The sequence below is a fragment of the Nanorana parkeri genome, unplaced genomic scaffold (assembly GCF_000935625.1).
Source record: "Nanorana parkeri isolate BGI_ZX_2015 unplaced genomic scaffold, ASM93562v1 scaffold63, whole genome shotgun sequence".
Taxonomy (NCBI): domain Eukaryota; kingdom Metazoa; phylum Chordata; class Amphibia; order Anura; family Dicroglossidae; genus Nanorana; species Nanorana parkeri.
In genome coordinates this window covers 1048995-1071865 of record NW_017306331.1, presented here as the reverse complement: position 1 = coordinate 1071865, position 22871 = coordinate 1048995, and the positions used below count along the sequence as shown (strand labels likewise).

General features: G+C 41.6%; 2 protein-coding genes across 2 annotated transcripts in view; one reads left to right on the top strand and one right to left on the bottom strand.

Annotated features, from left to right (window-relative positions):
* Window positions 1–2924, top strand: part of CRIPT (CXXC repeat containing interactor of PDZ3 domain) — an 8860-nt gene extending 5936 nt beyond the window's left edge. The window contains exons 4-5 of the mRNA XM_018576298.1: window positions 503–606; window positions 2634–2924. Coding sequence (XP_018431800.1) covers window positions 503–606; window positions 2634–2698 — 169 coding nt within the window. The 3' untranslated portion in view covers window positions 2699–2924. The remainder of the gene's footprint in view (window positions 1–502; window positions 607–2633) is intronic.
* Window positions 2925–9797: 6873 nt separating this feature from the next.
* On the bottom strand, window positions 9798–21178 carry LOC108804511 (GTP cyclohydrolase 1-like). Its single transcript, XM_018576296.1, has 6 exons — window positions 20675–21178; window positions 14980–15089; window positions 13914–13969; window positions 13661–13692; window positions 11331–11415; window positions 9798–9944 (listed from the first exon to the last, which is right to left on the bottom strand). The coding sequence occupies exons 1-6, from the start codon at window positions 20949–20951 to the stop codon at window positions 9818–9820; spliced, it is 687 nt and encodes a 228-aa protein (XP_018431798.1). The 5' UTR covers window positions 20952–21178; the 3' UTR covers window positions 9798–9817.
* Between the last annotated feature and the right edge of the window lie 1693 nt (window positions 21179–22871).

Here is a 22871-nt window from a genome sequence, read left to right as displayed (position 1 = left end):
GCTTTAAAAAGACCCTGTCACTTTGCCATGAATGGGGTGTCTTTGAGCTCTGCCTATGCTCTGGACTTGTCTTTACACAGCCTTGTGCTAATAACACCAAAACCTAATTCAAATATAGTTGTCCTCTATTGTGCCGAACTTGAAGAAGGAAGCATGTCGTTTCATCTGTTAACGATCCTTTTGGCTACAGCCAGTCAGAATGCCCAGGGCAGTTGTAGTCCTAAAAAAGATTCACTAAGCATCTAAAGTAGAGCAAGCGGTCACCATTTCATCACTTTTGGTGAGCTGACTTTTAAAGAGATGTAACAAGTATTCTATTCAAGTAAAGGAAAGGTGCCCATGCATGATTGAGGTGCCCTTATTCGCAGGCCTACCCAGGCTCTAGACATATCTGAGATTGCTGTTTATTGAGATTTGTCATAACACTTATTTTCTAAATGCACATCTGATGAAACAAAATGTGATTACTCCACAATGTACCTTGTTTTCCTGTTGTCTTAAGGTTTGATCCATATGGAAAACATCGCTTTGCCATATGTCGTATCTGCAAGAGTTCTGTCCACCAGCCTGGGTCTCACTACTGCCAGGGATGTGCCTATAAGAAGGGTGAGTGATGGAAATTCTGCCATGGACATGATTTTAATTCTGCACACTTACTTTATACTTTTATTTTCAACCTTATTTAACCGTATTTAGTTTGAGTCATGGGTCAGAGGTCACTTGACATCTGAAAACGGATTTAAAGGTATCTAAATGCACAGCAGAAGAAATGAATACTGTGACAGAGTACAATATTGAGAGTATAGTGTTGGCTAGAACTACAGAGAGAACAAAAGTGCAGAAACTGAATATACACGTGGGGAAATTCATCAAAATCTGGAGCAGCTGTGTATGGTAACCAATCAGCTTCTCTCTTCAGTTTGTTCAGTTAAGATTTGAAAATGAAAGAGAGATGCTGATTGGTTGCCATGCACAGCTGCTCCAGATTCTGTCTGCTCCAGTTTTGATAAATTCCCTTCTAAGTCTTCAGGGAAGGAGGAACATGATTGAAAACTTTAAATACATTATGGGTGCAAATAGGGTTCAGAAAGGGCAGTATTTTCAAGTGGTGGAGTTTTATTTCTACTTTACTTAAAGATCTTGTCAGAGACAAGATGGTCAGCAGCAATCACTCTTTATTCATCTCTATGGCTTAACTACAAACCTCTAAAGGGGAGCAATTAGTAGAAGCAAATGCTAAAGTAATGATGTAGCACAACTTTGACCCGATGCACAGAAAATTCACTTTTTAGAAATGCATCAGCAGTGACTAGCTACAAATCGCTTTTTTTTTTTTTTTTTTTGTTAACAAGCAATTTCTCGCAGCAACAATCAAATTCATGCTACTGGGCGACATGAGGCTGGCGATCCTGTCACTAGCCAGAATTTGCCAGCGACAGAATTGTGAGAAAATGGAGGGAAGATATATACTTTGATTGTGTCACTTCCTTACCAGCTGGGGGAGAGAGGCGTCACTCCCTTGCTGCCAAAAATGCTGCAAAACCCGAGTTGCTGGAGAAAGAGAGCAAAAAAAGAGATGCTTCGTTAGCAACAGGATTGCCAGTGTAACACGCTCCATAGGAGGAATTCTACAAAATCACCTGTGTGACATGGTCCCTAATCCCTGCCATCAGCGATTTAAGCTGCAAGAAATCACTGCTTCAAAATTCTCCATGTGACACCAGCCTAAAGTTGAAGAGTTAAACTCGATCAAAGTAAATACAGTTTTCACCAATGCGTTTGGTGTTTGGTACGATCACAAAACCTTATCTACCCTGAAAAAAAATCAAAGTTGAGCTCCAGGCAAACGGCTCATTCTAGAGATGAAATACCTAATGAGGGAGCTGTTTTATCTGCCAAAAGATTTGTATTTCTGTCCATTCATTCCTGAGGTTTACACAGCTCTACCACACAGTGCAGCCCTGTCTGGCAGATGAGGAGACCTGTTGCAGTTTGGTGACACATTTAGGTCTTGTCCCTCCACAAGCCGGTGTCATTCGGCTTTCTTCTTCTATCAGCATGTTCCTTGCACTGCAGCACAACTGACATGCTCCTTATGTTGCTTTCCCTTCCCTAGTCAGATCTTTTCTCTACTGGGGATTGTAAGGGTCTCATACCAATCAGATTCCAGTACGTATACTGCTTGTATTACAAATAAATGTCATTATGAATATAGAGCTGCAATAATTGTACATTTATATATCTGCCTTCAGTTCAGCTTTTAGTTCAGTTAGGTAGACTGAAAAGAACAGACAAATGACTACAAGACATAAAAACAACTCTGGCTACAAAATGAAGGCAGGAACCCGCTGGGCATGAAGGGGCTAACACTGGTTCTAAGTCTTACTGTTTTCTTTATCGCAAGATCAAAGTTTTCTCTATTCCGCTGCAACTTCCAGGACCGGAGAGCGCTGTCATCTCTGATGCAGCAAAGGAAAACATATCAAGAAATTCTGATCTTGTGTCTTCAGACAAGCACAGCAAAAAAAAACAAATTCCCCCGACTTCACTGTGTGTTAATAATTAATAACCTACCGTATAAGAGAATTGTTTTATGTTGAATACGTTCTCACTGCCATCTGTTTTTCTTGCAGGAATCTGCGCAATGTGTGGGAAGAAAGTGTTGGAGACGAAGAATTACAAGCAAACTTCTGTTTAATCAAAACCCACATGAACTACATAATATTTAACATGCTTGAACTGGTAAATGTTTCACCCAGTAGTTTGGGGTGTTTTAACAAGAGTTTAAAGGAAACCTGCTATGAGAGAAGTACATATGGCTGGCAGGATCCATGGCATCCTCTGTTTCCAATACTTTCCTGGACGCAAAGCAAGTATGGCGATCAGGAGGTGACACTTCACTGTCTGCCTTCTCATTCCAAGGCAATGACTCAGAAATACTGATGCTTGACAACCTGCACACCATCCATGCAGCTTGCATTTTAAAGAAACAGCTGCCCCCCCAATCCACAGAGACTGTTCCCCTTCCCCTCTCAGCACACAAAATACCCAGTATTTTTGAGTATAGGCCTCCTCCCATGATGTGACATCCCCACGCCCTCTAGGCTTCAACACCGACAGGGTTATTCACAAAAGGGTGAAGAGTTTGGAGAGGGCAGGAGAAGTGAACAATCTAGGACAACATAGCTGATTTGGAAAAATTCTCCAATTAGCTCACTTTGCAGTTCGGCTATGTTGTCCTAGATTGTTCACTTCTCCTGCCTTCTCCAAACTCTTCATCCTTTTGTGAATAACCCTGTATGTGTTTTAGTGACTACTGCGATGGGAGAAAGTGCAGCAGGGGGAGTCATGGAGAGGGGAATGCCAATATGTTAGAGGAGCAGCTTCAGGCAGACCCTGCTATGTTGTCCTGAATAGGTAACGTGACAGTGTCTCTTTAAGAAGGAGCTAAGTAATGTTAGCCTATGTTTTACCTTAAACAAATCTGTTCCAAAGAGTCACTAATATGATTTATAACTGTGTATGTAGAAGTTCTCACATCTGCGTCAAAGTTACTTGACATCGGTGTAATGTTGCTGTGAGGCCATAGCTCTAGGTGACATGCTGTGTTGGGCAAAGACACCTAAATGACATTTGTCAGTTATACTGCACAGGAAGCAGACTGTGAGAAAACATTGGTCCCCACTGTACCACGTTTATTTTCACTGTACTCCGAAACAAATTTCTATTCATTTATTTAAAAAAAACATAAGCCAGTTTCTGAAAATGATATGAAGCTGAACTTTGGGGACAATTTAAAACTACCCTTGCAGTGGGGCTCCTCCCACCCACAAATGCTGGTTTTAATCTATTGTACCATTAAAAAGTAGTTCTACTTACCTTATTCTTTGCTTCTGCAAGCTCTGTGCATCTGGTCCACCAAAGGCTCTTACCTTCAGGGCTCCATCTGTCAGTCACATACAATGAAGGACCAACAGTAATTGAGGCCGCCGAGGGCTCGTCCACAACCTGGAGCGTCAGAGGGAAGAGGCAAGCGCCGGCTGCAATGGATAAGGTACGCAAAAGTGCTTTTTATTGGTACCCTGGACAAAAACGAGCATTTAACCCTTGCAGTGTGAAGGAAGCCGTACTGCAAGCATTATTTTGAAATTTGAATGAAGTTTAGCTTTAACTTTTTTGCAGCCACAGATGTGAGTACTACGTCTGTGGCAGCAATGGCCTATAAACTCCTAGCCATTATAGCCACCGGGACTCTATTTACGTTTCTTCTAAGCCTGTCAACTTTTTGTTAGAAGTGATTCGGGAGGCTGTAAAACCGCTCAATCACACCTACAGACTGCAAACTATGGGACCTCCCTCTTGTATTATTTTTTTTAAACTTATGTTATTTTTCTTTTTATCTTGTGATGTTATACTTTGGTTCTCAGCAGTTCTCTTGAGCTTAGGATTGTTATTATGTACACAATGTAAAAACTGTATGTGCCATACGAAGTTATATAGAATATCCTGCGCTTTTGGCAGACTGATGTGGTTTGTGTATAAAATAAACTGTACATTTCAACATCATATAATGTCTGAAGGTTATTTTATTTAGTGCACGTCTGAAGATTTTTCTGTCCACAGAAAAAAAAAGTTCTCCAAGCACAGCTTACGGCTGCACGTTAAGTATGCAAGCAAATTTTCATCTATAATTAGAAATAAAAGAATGACTTTCTGAGCATTGAAATACTTCACAGAAAGTCCTCTCCCCTCCAGCGTCATTTACCCACTTCCTGTGAGCCTAGTCTGTCATAAAATCAATAGGTGGTCACTCGCACTCCAATTTGATGCAAAGTCAATCCCTTTATTGACTGGAATAGTGTCCAATTTATAGCGATGTTTCGGAACCAAATGGTTCCGTCTTTAGGCAAACATAAAGTGACTTTATGTTTGCCTGAAGAAAGAACCACTTGGTTCCGAAACGTCGCTATAACTCTGATGCAAAGTCAATCCCTTTATTGACTGGAATAAATTGGAGTGCGAGTGACCACCTATTGATTTTGTGCTATTGGCGGAGGCATCTTCGCTCGCTTCGGCACCCACCCGGACTTTGGGTTCGTTTGCGGTCAGGAGTGCGGTGGGATATTATTTGGATTGACCCAGTCTGTCATACACACCCCCTGGGCAAGTCTCCTCACGCTGGCCTGGGCTCAGAAATCATTAGGGGAGCTGTTTTGTGCTGCAATAAAGACTGCTCACCACAGAAGATGAAGGACCTGTGATGTTATACATTTTTTAATACTATTAGGGAAATTAAAATAAAAAAACAAAAGATGGTAGGCTGGAGACAGAACTCTTCTCCTTTTATGTTTCACTTGTTAAATGAATTAACTATAAACAGTAACAGAATATAAGTGCATAATATAAGAGTAGTATGAAGGGCGGGTGTCTCTTACAATATGTTTCAAAGTACGCGCCCCCACTAATTCATGTAGTTGACACATATTTTCCACCCCCATAAACACCTTTTGTTTTTTTTTTCTGTTACTAAATCAAATTGAAACTTTGAAGTGTATATACATTGTTTAGCCATAACATTATGACCACTGAGAGCTGAAGTGAAAACCACTGATCATCTCATTACAATGGCCCCTGGAAGTGGAAGTGAACATTTTGTCCCTGAAGTTGATGTGTTGGATGCAGAAAAAACAGGCAATTGTAAGGATTTGAGGGACTTTGACGAGAGCCAAATTGTAATATCTAGATGAATGGGTCAGATCAACTCCAAAACTGCAGCTCTTGTGGGATGTTCCTAGTCTGCAGTGGTCAGGACCTACCAAAAGTGGTCCAAGGAAGGAATACAGGTGAACTGGTGATAGGGTCATGGGGAACCAAGGCTCACTGATGCACTTTGGGAGAGAAGGCTGGCCCATGTAGTCAGATCCAACAGAAGAGCTACTGTAACTCAAGCTGATGAAAAAGTTAATGCTGGTTCCCATAGAAATGTGTCTAAAAACAGAGTGCCTTGCATTTTGTTGTGTATGGGGCTGCGGAGCCACAGACCAGTCAGGGTTTCCATGCTGACTTGTGTGCACCGCCAAAAGCGCTTACAATGGGCACTTGAGAATCCGATCTGGACCACAGAGCAATGGAAGAAGGTGGCCTGGTCTGATGAATCAGATTTTCTTATACATCATGTAGATGGTCGGGTGCGTGTGTGTCACTTACCTGGGGAAGAGATGGCACCAGGATGCACAATGGGAAGACGGAGGCAGTGTGATGTTTTGACCAATGTTCTGCTGGGAAACCTTGGGTCCTCCCATTCATGTGGATGTTACTTTGACACATACCACCTTCCTAATCATTGTTGCTGACCAAGTACACCCCTTCATAGAAATTCTATTCCCTGATGGCAGTGGCCTCTTTCAGCGGGATAATGCACCCTGCTACACTGCAAAAATGGTTCACGAATGGTTTGAGGAACACAACGAGTTTGAGGTGTTGACTTGGCCTCCAAATTCTCCAGATCTCAATCCAATCATCTGTGGGATGTGCTGGAAAAACAAGTTCGATCCATGGAGGCCTCACCTCACAATTTACAGGACTTAAAGAAGAACTATGAGGTGAGTGCTTTTCACTCACCTCATAGTTCTAGCCGACCTGTGACAATGAGACTGTCACAGGTCGGCTCAGTAGATCGGGAGGTGAGCGAACATATACCGGCGTTCGCTCACCTTTCGATCCTGTCACGGCTCTCTGCCGTGACATGGGAGGGGCTGGATTCCCCCCTCCCCGCTCCGATCCGCCAGCGTTGACTGGCGGAACGGATGGGGGAGGGGGCGGGTACAGCTGGCTCTGCATCTAGATAGGCAGAGCCAGCTGTCACGCAGCTGGGCAGATCTCGACATCGATGTCGGGATCCGCTCCGGCTGCGGCGTCACAGTATACCGCGAGCTATAGCTCGCGGTATACTAAGCTTAGGGTAACGCGAGGACGCTAGTTTGTGTCCTCCCCTTACCCTAAGGAGAACTATGGGGAAAAGCCCTTTAAAGGATCTGCTACTGATGGCTCGGTGCCAGATACCACAACATACCTTCAGAGTTCTAGTGGAGTCCATGCCTTGACGAGTCAGGGCTGTTTTGACAGCAAAAGGAGGACCTACTCAATATTAGGTGGGTGGTAATAATTTTATCATAATGTTATGGCTGATTGGTGTAGATGTTTACATCGTTTTTATTCATGTGGAAAAAAGAAACATTGATTTTACAAACACGGTGTATTTGCAAAACCCAAAAAGAATGCTGCATTTTAAATAAGAAACCTTTAAAGAACATTCATCAGTTTGCTCTTTCCTGAAGAACTACAGGGATGCTGTTAATGAAAAAAAGACAAATAGAAGGTTGTTGTGAGTCATTGTTTGAAGTTATATTACGTTAATTATAGGGAAGAAATTGTGGAGATGTTTCTTAAATGTATCTAAGCCAAGACTTCTTTTTTTTTTAATTAGTTTTGTGGATGGGAAGGGTTAAAACTCCAATATTATTGTCTGTGCTCCTGCTGGAGAGAGATTCACGCTCCACCATTTACCAGACTTTAGTACCACTTTAAGAACCCCCAATCTTATGAAGGTATTGCTCTGCTCCTTTTACTTTTTCCCTTGGCACTCTCTATATTCGGCTTTATGCTTTTTTCATTTCCACGACAATGCAAATAAAATATAGCATCAGTAGTGAAAACAAATAAAACCTAAACACCTCACATTTCTATTTCAACAGCTACTTGTAATATCTTCTTCTACCACGGTGAGGAGCTGCTGCTTTGGTGGCCTTTTCTTTTTGACTTAAAAAAACTTGTCTGAAATCAAATTATTTTAATTGCAATGTCTACTACAGCATGTAAGGGATACGTTATGTTTTCTTATTTTGTATTAATAGCTTGCATAACAGTGCGTAAAATGATTAGGTTATGGCTTATTCAATGGGAAAAAAACTCCATTGTACAGAGATGTACTACATATATTAAACAATGGAGCTATGTTCTTATGTATCACATAGAAGTTCTGTTTACCAAACAGAATGACACGAACAGGCAGCTTCAGCCAATGACACACAATTAACAAAGAAATGAACAATGAATTTAAAGTCAAATGCTTCTTTAAAATGAAAGTGCTGTGTAAATTGTCAGAGCTAAATACATAAATAAATAGGAGATATTTAGGACATATTGATGCAGATCTGTGGTCATTAATGCGTCATTAAATTTATTTTACCTGGTATCAGCCTCTTCCCAGTCCCTGTATAGCAGGGCTGGAGGGTGAGTGGAAGAAGCAGCAGAAGGAACCAAACAGTTGATTTGCTAACCAGGAGCATGCTAATAGGAGGAGAGAGCAAAATAACAAAACGCATTACTGTGTTGCTTTTGCTGTCACTATTCAGTCAGGTTGGCGGGTCCAGGATGAACTGGGCTCAAAGGATGTGGTTGTATGATGCTGGCCATCAGACTGAAGACATCTTTTGGCTGTAAAGAGCTGTGGGGGGAGAGCACTGGAATGAAAGTGAATATTGCAAAGCTGATTTTTTTTATTTATTTTTTTGATGGGCAATAATTTAGATTTTGTTATTTTTGGCTGCAGTATTGCTTTAAGACCATGACTGATGTCTAGATATAAACTTCCTTCATGACTGCTGTCATTTCTCTGTCTGGATGCTGGCATTGTTCAGGTATTTTGAGAGCCAGCGGGGGCCGACTAGCAACATACTGAAGCTTGGCTCAGAGGGAGATTCCTCCATCCATACAGTTTAGCGTAGATGTAGGGATCTGTTGCACTTTTTCCATCTGACCACAGAAAATCTGCAGATAATCCATAGTTGTATGGCCAGCTTTGGTCCGATCCCTCCAACGTCTCTCCCCCCTCCTCTGCAGCAGTCTTAGGCCCCGTAAATCATCACGTCTATACACGACGTGAGGATGCTGAGGAAGATTCCAATGCTGCAGGGAGGGCGAGACAGGCTGGATGGAGCACTGTGACAGCTTCAGGTTAGTATATCTTTGTTATTTTAGCACCTAGACACAAACAAACTTAGATAGGCAGAGGCAGCTGTCGCTCACCCAGCTGGGTGGATCTGGACAGTAATGTCGGGATCCATCCCAGCTGCGGCGGTCTCCGTATACAGCAAGCTGTAGTTCGCGATATACTGAGCTTTGGGTCAAAGGAGGACGTTAGTATATGTCCTCCCGTGACACTTAAGAGAACTATGGGGAAAAACACTTACCCCATAGTTCTCCTTTAACCCTTGCAGTGTGTGTGTGGGGGGGTGGGATGTTTTTATTAACAGTGCAAGGGGTTCATAAAAAAAATCCTGGAGTTTTTGTTTACCTTCCAGCCAGCAACAGTTCATAGGAATAAAAGAATGAGACTTTACACAGTGGTATGACTCTACCATCATCACTACAAGATCTTGGTGAACAATGAATGCAGCTCTGGATGGAAATAAATGTTGTGAGTTGTGACATTGCAAAAGCTTATCAAAACTATGCCATGGTGACTGTTTTCCCGTGATCAAAGCTAAAGGAGGTCCAATGAAATATTCGAGTGTGCCATTTTGGGGTGTTTTTTTTGGCCAGGCAGTGTAATACTCCATCACACGAACTCAGAAACTCATATTCAGTCACTAACACAGATTATTATGTAAAACACACAATTTAATTTTTTGAAGGTAACACAAAATAATCAGAATTTTCAGCACCATTAATTGAATGAATTCTTATACAGTTGATTACATGAAGTAGGATAAAACTGTGCACATCTGCACAGAGCAGCTTCTGCTATTGTTTGATGCTATTGTTTGATCAGCGAGAGGAACTCTTCTCTGGCCTTGGAATCGTCTCGGAAGATTCCATGCATTGTGCTGGTGACAGTTCTGCTGTTCATCTTCTGAACGCCTCTCATTACCATACACATGTGCCTGGGGAGGGGGGGGACAAAATTACACAGTGATGTTATGTACAGGACGCCATTGTCAGGATAAACAGAAGTAGAACATAGGGCTTGTGCACACCAGGTGCATTCAGCTGCATTGATCATCACTGATGAAACGCAAGGACACAGAGAAAACATTTGTTTGCCCCAACAGGCATGTAACATCACCCAACACTGCGCACGCACAGCGTCATGTGACTTCATACGCCCCGTCTCCAGGATGTTTTTTTTTATTATTTATTGTTTACTATTTTTTATTTATTTTTAATCATTTTTATACTTTTACTTCTTTTTTACTGTTGGGGGGGGGGGATTTTCGGGGAAATATTAGGGGTCTAAACAGCCCCCTGTTATTTCCCTTTTAAAATAGAAAAAGAAATTGAGGACACAAAGTCCTCAATCTTTTTTCTGCAGCCTCTGTTCTAAATGAATGGGAAATACAGAGGCTTCCCATTCATTCATAAAACATATTTACTATCATCCAGTTTCTGAATGGGGAGGAGCCTCTGTACTGAGTGCTACTCCCCATTGAGAAACTCATGAATGAACAGGAAGTGATGTTCACACAGGGCAAATGGCCCCAGGGCTTGGACTGGAAAATATCAAGTAACAGCCCACTGTTTCCTACAGTAATGCCACTGAAAAGAAAATCATAGGACACAAGCATGTGTGTGTAAGTTAAAATAAAGTAAACCTTGACTTTGAATGTGATCTGATGACAAGTTTGGATTGACTTGATTTCCATTAATGGACTTTGCTGGCCATCTTTGACCTAAGTCCTAGACCATTCTCTACTTTTGTTGGTTCTACCATGGGGTAGAGCATTGCGACTGTGTAAATGCATGTCTATCGTGTGAGGTTTTAAAATGTATTATGCAGTGAAAGCAAAGCCCACCTTTGCAGAAATGTAATAAACTAAATTAAATTGAAAAATGTGCATTTATTAAATATTTGCATTCAAGCCTACAGAGCAAGGTCAGTGTTTGGCGGGTGCAATGCACTGGCTCCTGCATTGTTTAGCCCCAGCCCGAAGGTCTTTATGGAGGTACGGACCTTCTGCTATGGGGTTGGAGGAGATAAACAATGGACTTCAAGTGTGGTTATGTAATCAAAGTTGTGGCTTCCTCTGCTACAGTGGCAGATGGGAGACAATATTTATGGGTGTAACATAAAACATGGTCGGAAAGGTAAACTTAGCCTTAAATGATAGAAAACTATAAAGCATGATGCAGAGAAAAGCCACCTCTGTCACCTACAGCTGAACACCTACTTAGCCTAACACTGTCCCTCTATGAAATAAACAAGGTATTGTCCTGGAATACATAAAAATGATTTTTTACCATAAATCATGGAAATAAATCACATTACTTACGAAGCTTCCATAACAACAGCTACTCCCATTGGCTGCAGAGCGTCATTGATGGCTAATGCGATTTGTTTTGTGAGACGTTCTTGAACTGTAAATATATAAATCAAAAGATGTTTATTAACAAAAGGTGCTGTAAACACTCTTTTTAAAGATATTCATGGAAATTGATCAATTTGAATACTATTTAACAATATATAAACATAAACTATGTCACCAGACCATTCATTTTAACAAAAATCTTCCCACAAGATTATGTGCACACTCAGCATATCATAGGCATGTTATATACATTCCCCCCCCCGTGTATACATCCAAAAACCCTGACACTGAGCTGTCACTCAAGTGACATTCTATAATATTCCCCTTCTATCCTCCCCAGCAGCTGCATAAAAGGTTATGTAGAGAGAGGAGGGGAGGGGGAAAGAAGCTGGGCCATCACAGACAATAATTAGCCACTAGCAGAAGAGAAGAGGGCTTTGACTTGCAAGGAAGGAGGGAGCAGTGCTAGAGAATTGACTCTTCCGGAGTCGTCAAATATTTCTAGCACATTCAAAGACACATTTGACCTTTTACCTGCAATGTTTAGGTTAGTGACAGGGTCTCTGTAATTCAGCCAGTATGTATCTTTTTGGAATATTTATCCAATAGGTCTAAATATGATAACAACCAAGCATGCTCAGCCACCACCTTCAGCTTTAGATTTTGTGTACTGGAACACAAATCTGATTTCAGGGCTGACATAAAATAATAATCCCACCCTAACATTTATTAGGATTACATCAGATTTCTTAGGTAAAAAGGATGCAGCTGAAGAAATAAGGATATTTGAGTAACATGAAACAAAGCTTGGAGTTTACACAATGCTTCCTCTCCTTGCTCCTGGCAGCTGAACATAACAGTGGGGGCATGAGGAGAAGGAAAAAATATCCAATTGGTGGGAACCGCATTAGAGTTAACCTGTTGTTTTGTTCTGCATAGGCAAAGCACAGGCCCATAGTAAAGTAACCAATATTGTAAATAAATGTGCTAAACCAAGTCCCCCCCTTGATATAAGAGCCCATATGGTTTTGTCTGCAGAGCGCTGCCACAGCCTTCTGAAAACCCCACCTTTTGGGGTATGGGGCCGGTATACCTATTTTGCACATGACAGCACTCAATGCTTGTGACACCTATCCCTAGGCCCAAGCACTCTGACAATTTCCATAAAATGTGCAGAATTTGCAATATATTTATTTAAGTAGAACTATGAGCAAAATAAAGGATGACATAAATAAGACCGCTTTCACGCAGTCCGATCAGGAGGGGATCAGTGCATGGATCCCCTGCTTATCAGAACGGATGTCACCATTATGACATCCGTGTCTGTCACATTTTTCCTCCATCTTGGGATGGGGGAAAAAAATGAAATTACAGGTCCCATGTTTCTATGGGAAGTCAGACTTGTGTCAGGTTAGATTTGGTTTTTACAGACCTGGCCGGAGCCGGGGTAACTGGTTATAAACGGACACCAGTCTTTTTAGATCCAGCTGCCTATAGACTAACATTGGGCTTCCGATCGGATCCACCTGAAAAACTGACTGGCGTAGCTAATCAAAAAGCCCATGTGAAAGGGCTCTAATGCAGTCTTAGTAGCATTTACACAGCAGTGTTTGTTATTCCTAATTCTCTCCGATACATAGTTTTATTGCTTGGTAATCCGACCAGTAAATCTATTACCATTACAGGAAGTCCCAGGCTAAAGGGCCAGAGCAGCTGTCAGTCAACCTAAAGGTTGCATTGACTGCAGTGGATTGGATGAAAGCACATCTGCCTGCAGTTCACACAGCCATGCTGCACATTGGGAGCTGGGGTCATACAATTAAATTCATAGTCTATTTTTTAATTTTGAGGAGAGTATGGAAGGGTTAAAACTCCTGCCAGGTTATATTTTGCTATCTGTGTCCTCCTGGGGAAATTGACCTGTATTTCCTGTTCTGGAGATGCAAAAGAAAACAAGAGAGAATCCCAGAGAAAAATCCCATCTACAACAATTGTCACCAGAACACTTGTTCACATTCCATTGTTTACCCTCACCTCTTGCTCTGGTGACCACTCTGAAATGTTGGATTTCTTCTTTCATCCTGCATTAGTGACAAGGGTCACTTTCTGCCTTAATGACAAGGGTCACCAATTGAGAAGGTGAATCTCCCCAACAGGAACACAGACAATGATACAAATTTGGCAGGGGTCTAACCCTTCCCCACTCAAGGCAAAAAAGGTTTTGCATTGATGCCCTCAGAGCAGTAACCTGCAATTTTCTCCACATTAAAAAAAAGTAATGTTTTCCTACAAACCTTGTAGCCTTCGGCTGAAGATTTCAACAATCCTGAAAGAAAAAAATCAGCAGTCAGCACCAGTATGTCATGTTGTACTAATTGCCAGTCATTCACCTCAGATACTGCTGCAGAATAAAGCAGAATGTAGGAGTCTTCTATGATAAATAACCATAACCAGGCATATTTCTATAAGTATTATATCTTATGCATAACATAACTCTAGTCCTCAGCTTCCACACAGTGTTGACCTATGTGTTCAGTAATGACTTACCTTGCCAGCTTGCTCAGTCCGACTACTTTTCTGTTTGGTAAGTAGCCAATATGAACCTACGACAGTGAGAGAAGACAAACATGTTAAATATATTTTCTAAAAACTTTGCAAGCCTACAATGAGATAACAGTAGAGGCTGATATTGTTGAGCGCTCCTCCTGAAAATGCTGGTTACCTGCCTGCAAAACTGACTCTTGAAGTACTTTGAGTCACTGACCCAATGCCAATAAGGACTTCTGAGTTTTATGATCTGTAGACTTGTTCCAAGTCAAATAATCAAAAGTATTCAAGCCAGTGGGTTAGCCTTTTCATAAGGTCGTCAGCAGTGACAGTTGCTCACGACTGGTTTACTTGTCAAGCAGTAAATATGCTTTAAAACAAGCCCACTGACCTCTGTAACTGCAGGCACTCTGGAGCAATTAATTCTCAAAACTTCCAGATAAAGCTTCTCGAATTTACTTGCACTTTTCATTTGACTTTCACTTTCGCTCTGTAGCTTAGATACCACCTACCAGCAGTTAGTTGGAAGTCTTCAAGCCTTAAAATCGCTAATGTAAACACAGAGCAGGGGTCCAGGAAGAGGGGGAGAGCAGAGTGCTGAGACTGCATTTAAACTTTACTGCACCTCTTGCGAAATTTGAGAATGAATTGCTCTACAGTCTCTGCAGCTACGGAGGTCCACTAGGGTTTGTTTTAAGCACATTTACTGCTTGTTTAGGATATGTAAATATTTGAATGTCTATAGCCTTTTTACAGTTCTACATTAAGCACTTTATGATATCTAACAATCAGAGGTAGATTGGGGACACCTATGCTGTATTCTTTGTTCCAGCTTTAACATATCAGTTACTTTCTTACTCTTTCCCTCTCTCTGTCTTTTTCCCACTATCCCCCCATTTATTTCCCTTCCTCTTGTTTTGTCTTTGTCTCTCTCCCCTCTCTCTAACACTCTCCTTTTTCCTTCCTCTCTATCTATCTTTGGACCCCCTAAATCTCTCTCTGCCCCCCTATCCTTTTCTTACTCCCCACCCCCTTGTTATAGTGTCTCCTAAACTTTGTTGCGTACCTTGCCAAAAAATGGTACCAAGTGATGTTCACAAAGAGAAAACACATCGATGTCCTTAACAATGACAATCTCATCATGGTTCTCATCAAATATGGCATTGTTGAGTATATCTGGAAACACAAAATGATATAAGCATTAACTATCAGTCTTCTTGAACCACAAACAAAAGTGTCACTGAGAAAAGTGTAAAAGGCCACTATTATGAAAATATTGTATTCTGATAACTGTGTCTGGTTATTGCAATAACTGTTATTCGGTATTTGAATTATTTTTTTAACTATTTAGCTCAAGTTACAGAGAAACTGCCCGAGACCACTAGTGGTACAGAGAGACTTACCATACATAGGGATTTCCAGAGACTGCACTTTACAAACAAACTGCTGAACACTGTACAATGCAGAAGCAGTGTCTGAGACTGCACTATACAAATTGACAGAAGGACTGCAGCACATAGCAAGCTTGAAGAGTCTGTGGCATACAGGGGTGCAGGGAGCTGCCAAAGAATACTTATATTACTTAAAAATAGCCAGAGACTGCCAAATATGGAAAGCATGCTAATGAAAAATACGGGAAGGCCACCAGTGACAGCACCATACAGAGTGTTTGCTAGCACTGCGCTTCACAGAGTGACTGCCAAAGACTGTACTATACAAAGGGACTGCCAAAGACTGCACTATACAGAGGGACTGCCAAAGACTGCACTATACAAAGTGACTGCCAAAGACTGCACTATACAGAAGGACTGCCAAAGACTGCACTATACAAAGTGACTGCCAAAGACTTTACTATAAAGAGTGACTGCCAAAGACTGTACTATATAGAGGGACTGCCAAAGACTGCACTATATAGAGGGACTGCCAAAGACTGCACTATATAGAGGGACTGCCAAAGACTGCACTATATAGAGGGACTGCCAAAGACTTTACTATGCAGAGTGACTGCCAAAGAGAGTGACTGCCAAAGACTATACTATACAAAGTGACTTCCAAAGACTGTACTATACGGAAGGACTGACAGAGGTTGTACATACAGTGACTGCCAGAGACTGGACTATATAGTGATACTGCCAAAGACTAGACTATACAAAGAGACTGCCAGAGCAAGCACCACACAGAGGGAATGTTAGAGATTGTGACATACAGAGATTACAAAAGACGCATACAAGACGAATAGAGGCCGTGAAGTACCGTGTTTCCCCGAAAATAAGACACTGTCTTATATTTTTTTGGGCTCAAAAAAACACACTAGGTCTTATTTTCGGGGTAGGTCTTATTTTTTGTTTTTAATGTACAACAATCCACACTTATTCATATGTACAACAGTCTACATGTATTCAAGTACAAACATATGGTGATCAGGGCAATCAGGGGTGCCGTACCTTTCCAAGAGCAATTTGGTAACCGATCGCTGGCCAGAATGAGCGAAGCGCGCTTTCACTATCATTCCTCACAGGCGGAGTGCATTTCGTATCACTCCGCCTGTGACAGGAGCCGTCGCTATAGAGGAGGCATTGGCTTATGCGGCTCTGCTCCCTCCGCTGCCGCCTCGCTACCTCTAGTGCTGGCTTTGTTGGCACCGCTGATTCTCTCCTGCCTCTCCCGCGGCTCTTCAAGATCCCCCTTATGCCACCACCGGCCCTGGGAATGGTCACAACTAGGTCTTATTTTCGGGGTAGGTCTTATATTTTAGCAATTCCCAAAAATAGTACTAGGTCTTATTTTTGGGGGTAGGTCTTTTTTTCGGGGTAGGTCTTATTTTCGGGGAAACAGGGTATAGAAACTGTCAGAGACTGCACTGTAAAAAGAGACAGTGCAACACAAAGAGAAATGCCAGATAGACTGCACCACAAAGATTACTAGAGAGGTTGCCATATAGAGATAGTACCCCATACAGTAAAACTGCAACATACAGAGTTATTGGCAGAGACTAAGCCATATACAAAAAAAAGCCAAAGAGTGTGGTATACAAAGACACTGCACTATACAGACCCTGTTGTATGAGGGTATGGGTAGGCAACCTTGGTACTCCAGCTGTTGTGGAACTACAAGTTCCATGATGTACCAGAAGTCTCTGACAGCCACAGACATGACTACCATGATGAGATTTGTAATTTGACCACAGTTGGAGTGTCAAGATTGCCTACCCCTGGTATAGAGTGACTGCAGATATTCTGCTATACAGAGACACTGTGCAATAGGGAGACCTTAACAGAGACTGTGCCATACAAGGGTTTTACAAATTGTCCACACAGAACTGAGGACAATACAGACCCATGCAAGGAAGCCTATGATGTGATGTGTGGGTGATGTGATAGTGTGTGCAGTCAAGAGTGTATACCTCGCAATGTTTGTAGATGGAAACTAGGACTTTTAGCACAAAGTATGGAGGAAAGGATACACTCCTGCTATTTTTTGAGGCCCATTAAGAATTAATGAGTACAAAATTATTATTTATATATGTTTACATTTGCTTTTCAATGTAACAAATACAACAACTTAGAAGTTGGGTGAATGGCTCAGCGCAGTATAACACGTTTGGTAGATAAATTAATATTTATAGAGGTCTATACATCAGACCAAACAAGAGGGACAACTGGGGGGAAAGAATGACAGATGGATTTGGTTCCAAAAGGGTGACCATCCCTCCAAATGATGGACAGCTAGCTATGGGAGTGCCAGCTCCAAATGCCAACCTTTGCACACAGTATTTGCCCTCTATCCCTCACTGGAACCCCATAGAGGGCTTCCTTGCATGGGTCTGTAGTAATCTGCAACTGGCCGGACCTATGTCAGACCATTTAAAAATCCTGTGCATGACTTCCCAAAACTAAACACGGCAAATGTTAGATGTGGCACAGAAAATGGCCGTCTTTCACAGACCTATTATCTGAAAATAGCTGGAGATAAAATAAGTTAGGCTTCTTTTTAGATCGGCTTAATGCCAAACCGTGGTAGGCAACCATGGCCCCAGAGGCATTGCAAGACTCAGACACCCACAGGCATGACTCCCAGAGACAGAGGTGTGGTGCGATTTTTATTTGCACCGTAGCTGCAGTGCCAAAGTTGCCTACGTCTGCTCGAAACCTTAAGATAATTTGGAGGTAAGTAACAGGTTCACCAGAATGTAAGCAACATGTACTTACCTTCCACCAACTACCCCGCCACTCCAATCCAGTCCGCCAGAGACCACAACGTAGGTTTAGACTAACCAAGCAAACTAACACTTACTCAGGGTTATGCACACCACCAACCTTGCCTGCCCCGGATACAGACTGGGCTAGTCAATTAGTTCAAATGCTGTATTGTAGGGAGACAAAGAAAGTATCACATGTGTCCCCATATCAAGATGTACTGGATAGTACACAGGCAGGCCAGTGGCAGATCCAGGTGGTGGGAGGGAGCGTGGAATATAAGTACATGTACATTCTGTTCCATAGAGGTGGGTGGACCTGTTTTTTTGTCAAGAATGGAGATCGAACAGGTCATTATAAGTGCTATAATGGTAGACTAACTGGGAATTCCTTTCTGACACTGTGAATGCAGTTAAAATGCAATGGTGGTGTACAAAGAACAGCAATCCGGACACTGAAGTCAGATCAGTGAGAGATCAGTTCTGATTGGTTGATTCTAACATAGAACAAGCATGTGCATATTACCTCTCACTGACTGCATGCTTCTCCTATGTCAGATAATTAAACATGAGGATGTTAGCCCCCAGATTTGCAATGGTGCAATGGTGGTGTACAAAGAACAGCAATCCGGACACTGAAGTCAGATCAGTGAGAGATCAGTTCTGATTGGTTGATTCTAACATAGAACAAGCATGTGCATATTACCTCTCACTGACTGCATGCTTCTCCTATGTCAGATAATTAAACATGAGGATGTTAGCCCCCAGATTTTATCCCTCATAAACAAGTCACCAATTGCAGCTTCTATATTTCTATCCAGGTAGCTTCACTTCAAGTTAGTCTATACTGAAGATGTAAACGATAACTGGAATGACTGCCTACCAAATGCTTGTGTATCATGATCAATTGCTTTTTTCTTATAGAACATACTATTTTTACCTTTTTTCGTGTTCTTATTGCATCTTAGTGCTGCTGATCTCCTCCAGCCCCTTTCAGCTAATTCATACAACCCTGAAGGATATTTTGCAGATGGGGACACGACAATGTCACCCTATAACAGGAAGTTCCTGAACAAAGACCCATCTGGCAGGATTAGGAGTTATTAGGACTATGAGGGATTAGGACCTGCAGATTTAAACATGTTAAAGATTATCTGAGATATTAGTGATTGGGTTTACATCTACTTTCATTTTTTATGTGAACAGAAGAACAATTTTCTGTAGCACTGTGTCACCTGACCTGCACTAGACTTACTATGTATTCTAACCTAGGACTAAGAGCAGTATACGGATGTACATTATAAAGCCAAGCAAGTGACTGCACAGCCATGGTGGTACGAGGGTTTAAGTGGTTGTTACACGTGAGATCCTTCTGTGATAATGATACACGGGTCCACTTTAAAGCAGATAACCTGTTTTCCTGGTTTTGATGCAATTTTACTGGGCAAAACGTTATTAATAGTAGAGCAGAATTAACATTTTGTTTAAAGCTGAAGTGTTTGCAAAAACATTGTTGCAGCATTAGCTAGGTACCAATAAGATGCCTCTAATGATGTGTGCCCTACTGGTGGCTGCTGCTTCTTCATTTCCCAATGTTAATTACACGCAGCCTCTGACGTTGATATCACTGCAGACATTCCGGCAGCAATAGTTGGGACTGGAGCATGCTGATCACAGAATGAGCTCCTTTATTCAGAAAATATCCTGTTTTAATTTGAAAGAATACAAGGTATTCTGTGAATGGACAAGGGGCATAGGAGCATTATGATCTCCCCATGTCCAATCACAGAACGCCTTCTATTCTTTGATAAAGAGGACATTTTCTGAATGGAGGAGCTGTAAAGCAAGCGACGCCCCGACCGTCAGTTTCACCATCAGAACTTCAGAGGTGACATCACCATCAGAGCCTGCCTGTAAGTAACAAGAAAGGAGCTGCAGCCACCAATGGGGCACACATCATTAGAGGCATCTTATTGGTACCTAGATAATGCCCCAATAAACTTTTTGCCTACACTTCAACTTCAAGCAAAGGATGATTTATGAAAGTGTGTGAGTGAGTCACAGAAAGCCTAAACGGGATCTCTGATATCACTTTTACTTGCTTCCTCTGTTGCATAAACTGCATGCTTATTTATAGTCAAAAGCAAAACTGTTTTACATTGACACATGCACAGCTACCCAGACTATGTAATAAGCCAAAGAGCAATGAGCAAAGTGCAGCAACTAATTAGCATGATGGATAAATTGTGGCTCTCTGCATTGCCTGAAAGGCTTTGGATCACCAGAAAATATTTCAGTTCTACTTTGTTACAATAGGACTTTATGCAAATTTGTGTCTATTGTTTCGGGTGGTGGGAACGGATTGAACGCTGTCCCCCTTTTTTTTTTTTATAGTTGCATGTATACCTGTGGGGGGATTCACACTCACTTTCCTTTCTGCCCCAGTTACCCTTGTGACAGAAAGTACAAATTCTAAAAGCTAAAGGTTGCCACTTTAAAAGTTGTCTCTTTCTCATCTCAGAAGGCTGGGAGCTTGACTTTACTCCAGGTGTCAAGGTGGACTTACCATGAATACTTTCTTGGTATCCTTTGGTAAAATACTGCATGGCTTTGGCAGCTCTCAGGGGGGTCTTCAGCAGTCCCTCTCTTTCGGGGCTCTCGCCCAGCTCTCTGAGGATGGTGGTGTAGGCACCCTCTAAAATTGGCAGCTTGTCCTGATCATGCTGCTCATTTTTGCACTGTTTCAGATTTTGCTGTATCAGAGTCTTTTTGATGTCCACGGTGCCATTGCTGAAGCTGGTCATGTAGTTGCAGTTGACTTCTCCATTCATGTGTGTGTTCATGATCACAGCCCAAAGGGATGAATGACCACAACTGGACAGCTGGCAGTGATAGATCAGGTGCTCTGAGCAGGCTGTGAGGACTAGGACTCATCCAAAAAATGCCTCTTCTATTTATACCCAATCAAAACACCACAGCCAATCTGTGAGGAGTGGCAATGACGCTGTGGCTGTCAAGTGTAACACTGGAGTATTCATTTCCAATGGCATGGCTCTTGCTCCCTCAGGCTACAGTGCAGATGACATGTGCACATCACCGGTAGGGAGTAAGATGCCTCATAAATAGGTTAGCTATGCTGTTCATCCTGATCAGCCTGACATCCATATGGCCTCTCATTCATTTTAGGCTATCACAGTTTCTGCAATTAACATGCTGATAATGTGCGTCAAACACATGGCACATCCTCCTCAAGGTCAGTCTGCTGGTTATCATTGGTGAATCACTGGAATTGATGTAGTAACTGCTCATCTATTGGGAGAATGGAAAATATTGCATCTCATAAACTGGAGCAGAGGTACTCTGACCCTCAAGGCGAACACATAGAATGTTAATTGCTTTCTAGTGAAAGATTCAACGTCACGTTGTTTAATGCAATACATTAACGCCAGCTGACACAATTGCCTGTAACAGCTAACTAAAAGACACCTATTGCAAAGAAATATTCTATTCTGGTGTCTGAATTTAGGTAATTAATGTAATAAACACCTTTAGTGTATTTTTTTCTTTTTGGTATTTTACATGTTCATATTATTTCACTGCATTACACGCAGGTCAAGCTGTCCAGTGTGAGGAGGAAACTCTGCACCAGCTCTTCTTTACTTGCATAGCTCTGGGAATACGCTGCCTTTGTTTCCAGGAATTTTGCACAACACAGCCAACAGAAGCCAACCATCTAAAATAATTTTAACAATATTATTTGCAATTTGCACCACTCTCACCAATGTGCTGCATCACATTGTGTTGTGAGAAAATGAGAGCATGCTGCATTTAATAGCAGTTAAACCTCCAATAAAATCCATGGAAATCTCTATTTCATGCACAATTTGCTTTAGTTTTTTTGTTTTTATTTCACGACAAGGAACAAAACAGAAAATGATGTTAAAAAGAAAACACCACACAATAGGTGTATAAAATGGATAGGAGACACATAGAAACTTAAAAAAAAGGTCATTAATGTACATAATCATTTGTAAATGAAAAAAAAAATGTTGTTCAACACATACAAAGTGAATGGATCCAGCGATCACAGGAAACACAAACCACTGTTTGCATCTTAAACTGGAGGGTGTACAGATAATCCCCCCCCCCCTCTAAGATTTGTAAAAGAACTACAGCCATTAGAAACTATAACTATAAAAGTATAAAAAAATGATAACAATATCAGGCTATATGCAAGTACATTGTCACAGGTAGGCTTTATTACCGTCTTATGGTTAACAGTGCATCCAAAAGAAAAAAGAGCAGACACACACACACACACACACACATTACTTTGCATATAGGTACAGTTTAATTAAAATGATTCAACCCCCATTGCAAATTAGGTTTATTGGCAAAATGTACAGACTTTCAGCTCTTTCCAGTGAACAAATCAAACAAAAGCAACTGAAAGAGGTCAACATGACAAATGTTTCAAGTGGTTTCCCCAAATTCAACAGGACATGCATCTTTTAACTCCTCATGAGCAATGACCTCCAATTCAGTAAAATTCTTGGGTTTAAATCCCACCAGAGATTTTCTATGGGTTTTTAAAGGGGTTCTAAACTGTCCGGGTTTTTTTGCCTATATCTACTGCTAGCAAGCAGTAGATATAGGCAAGCAGTTTAGAAAAAAAACCAATGCTTTAACTAGGTTAAAACTTACTTCGTTATCGCTGCACGCTCCCGCTCCGAGAATCAGGAACTGCTCATACGGCCGCAAAT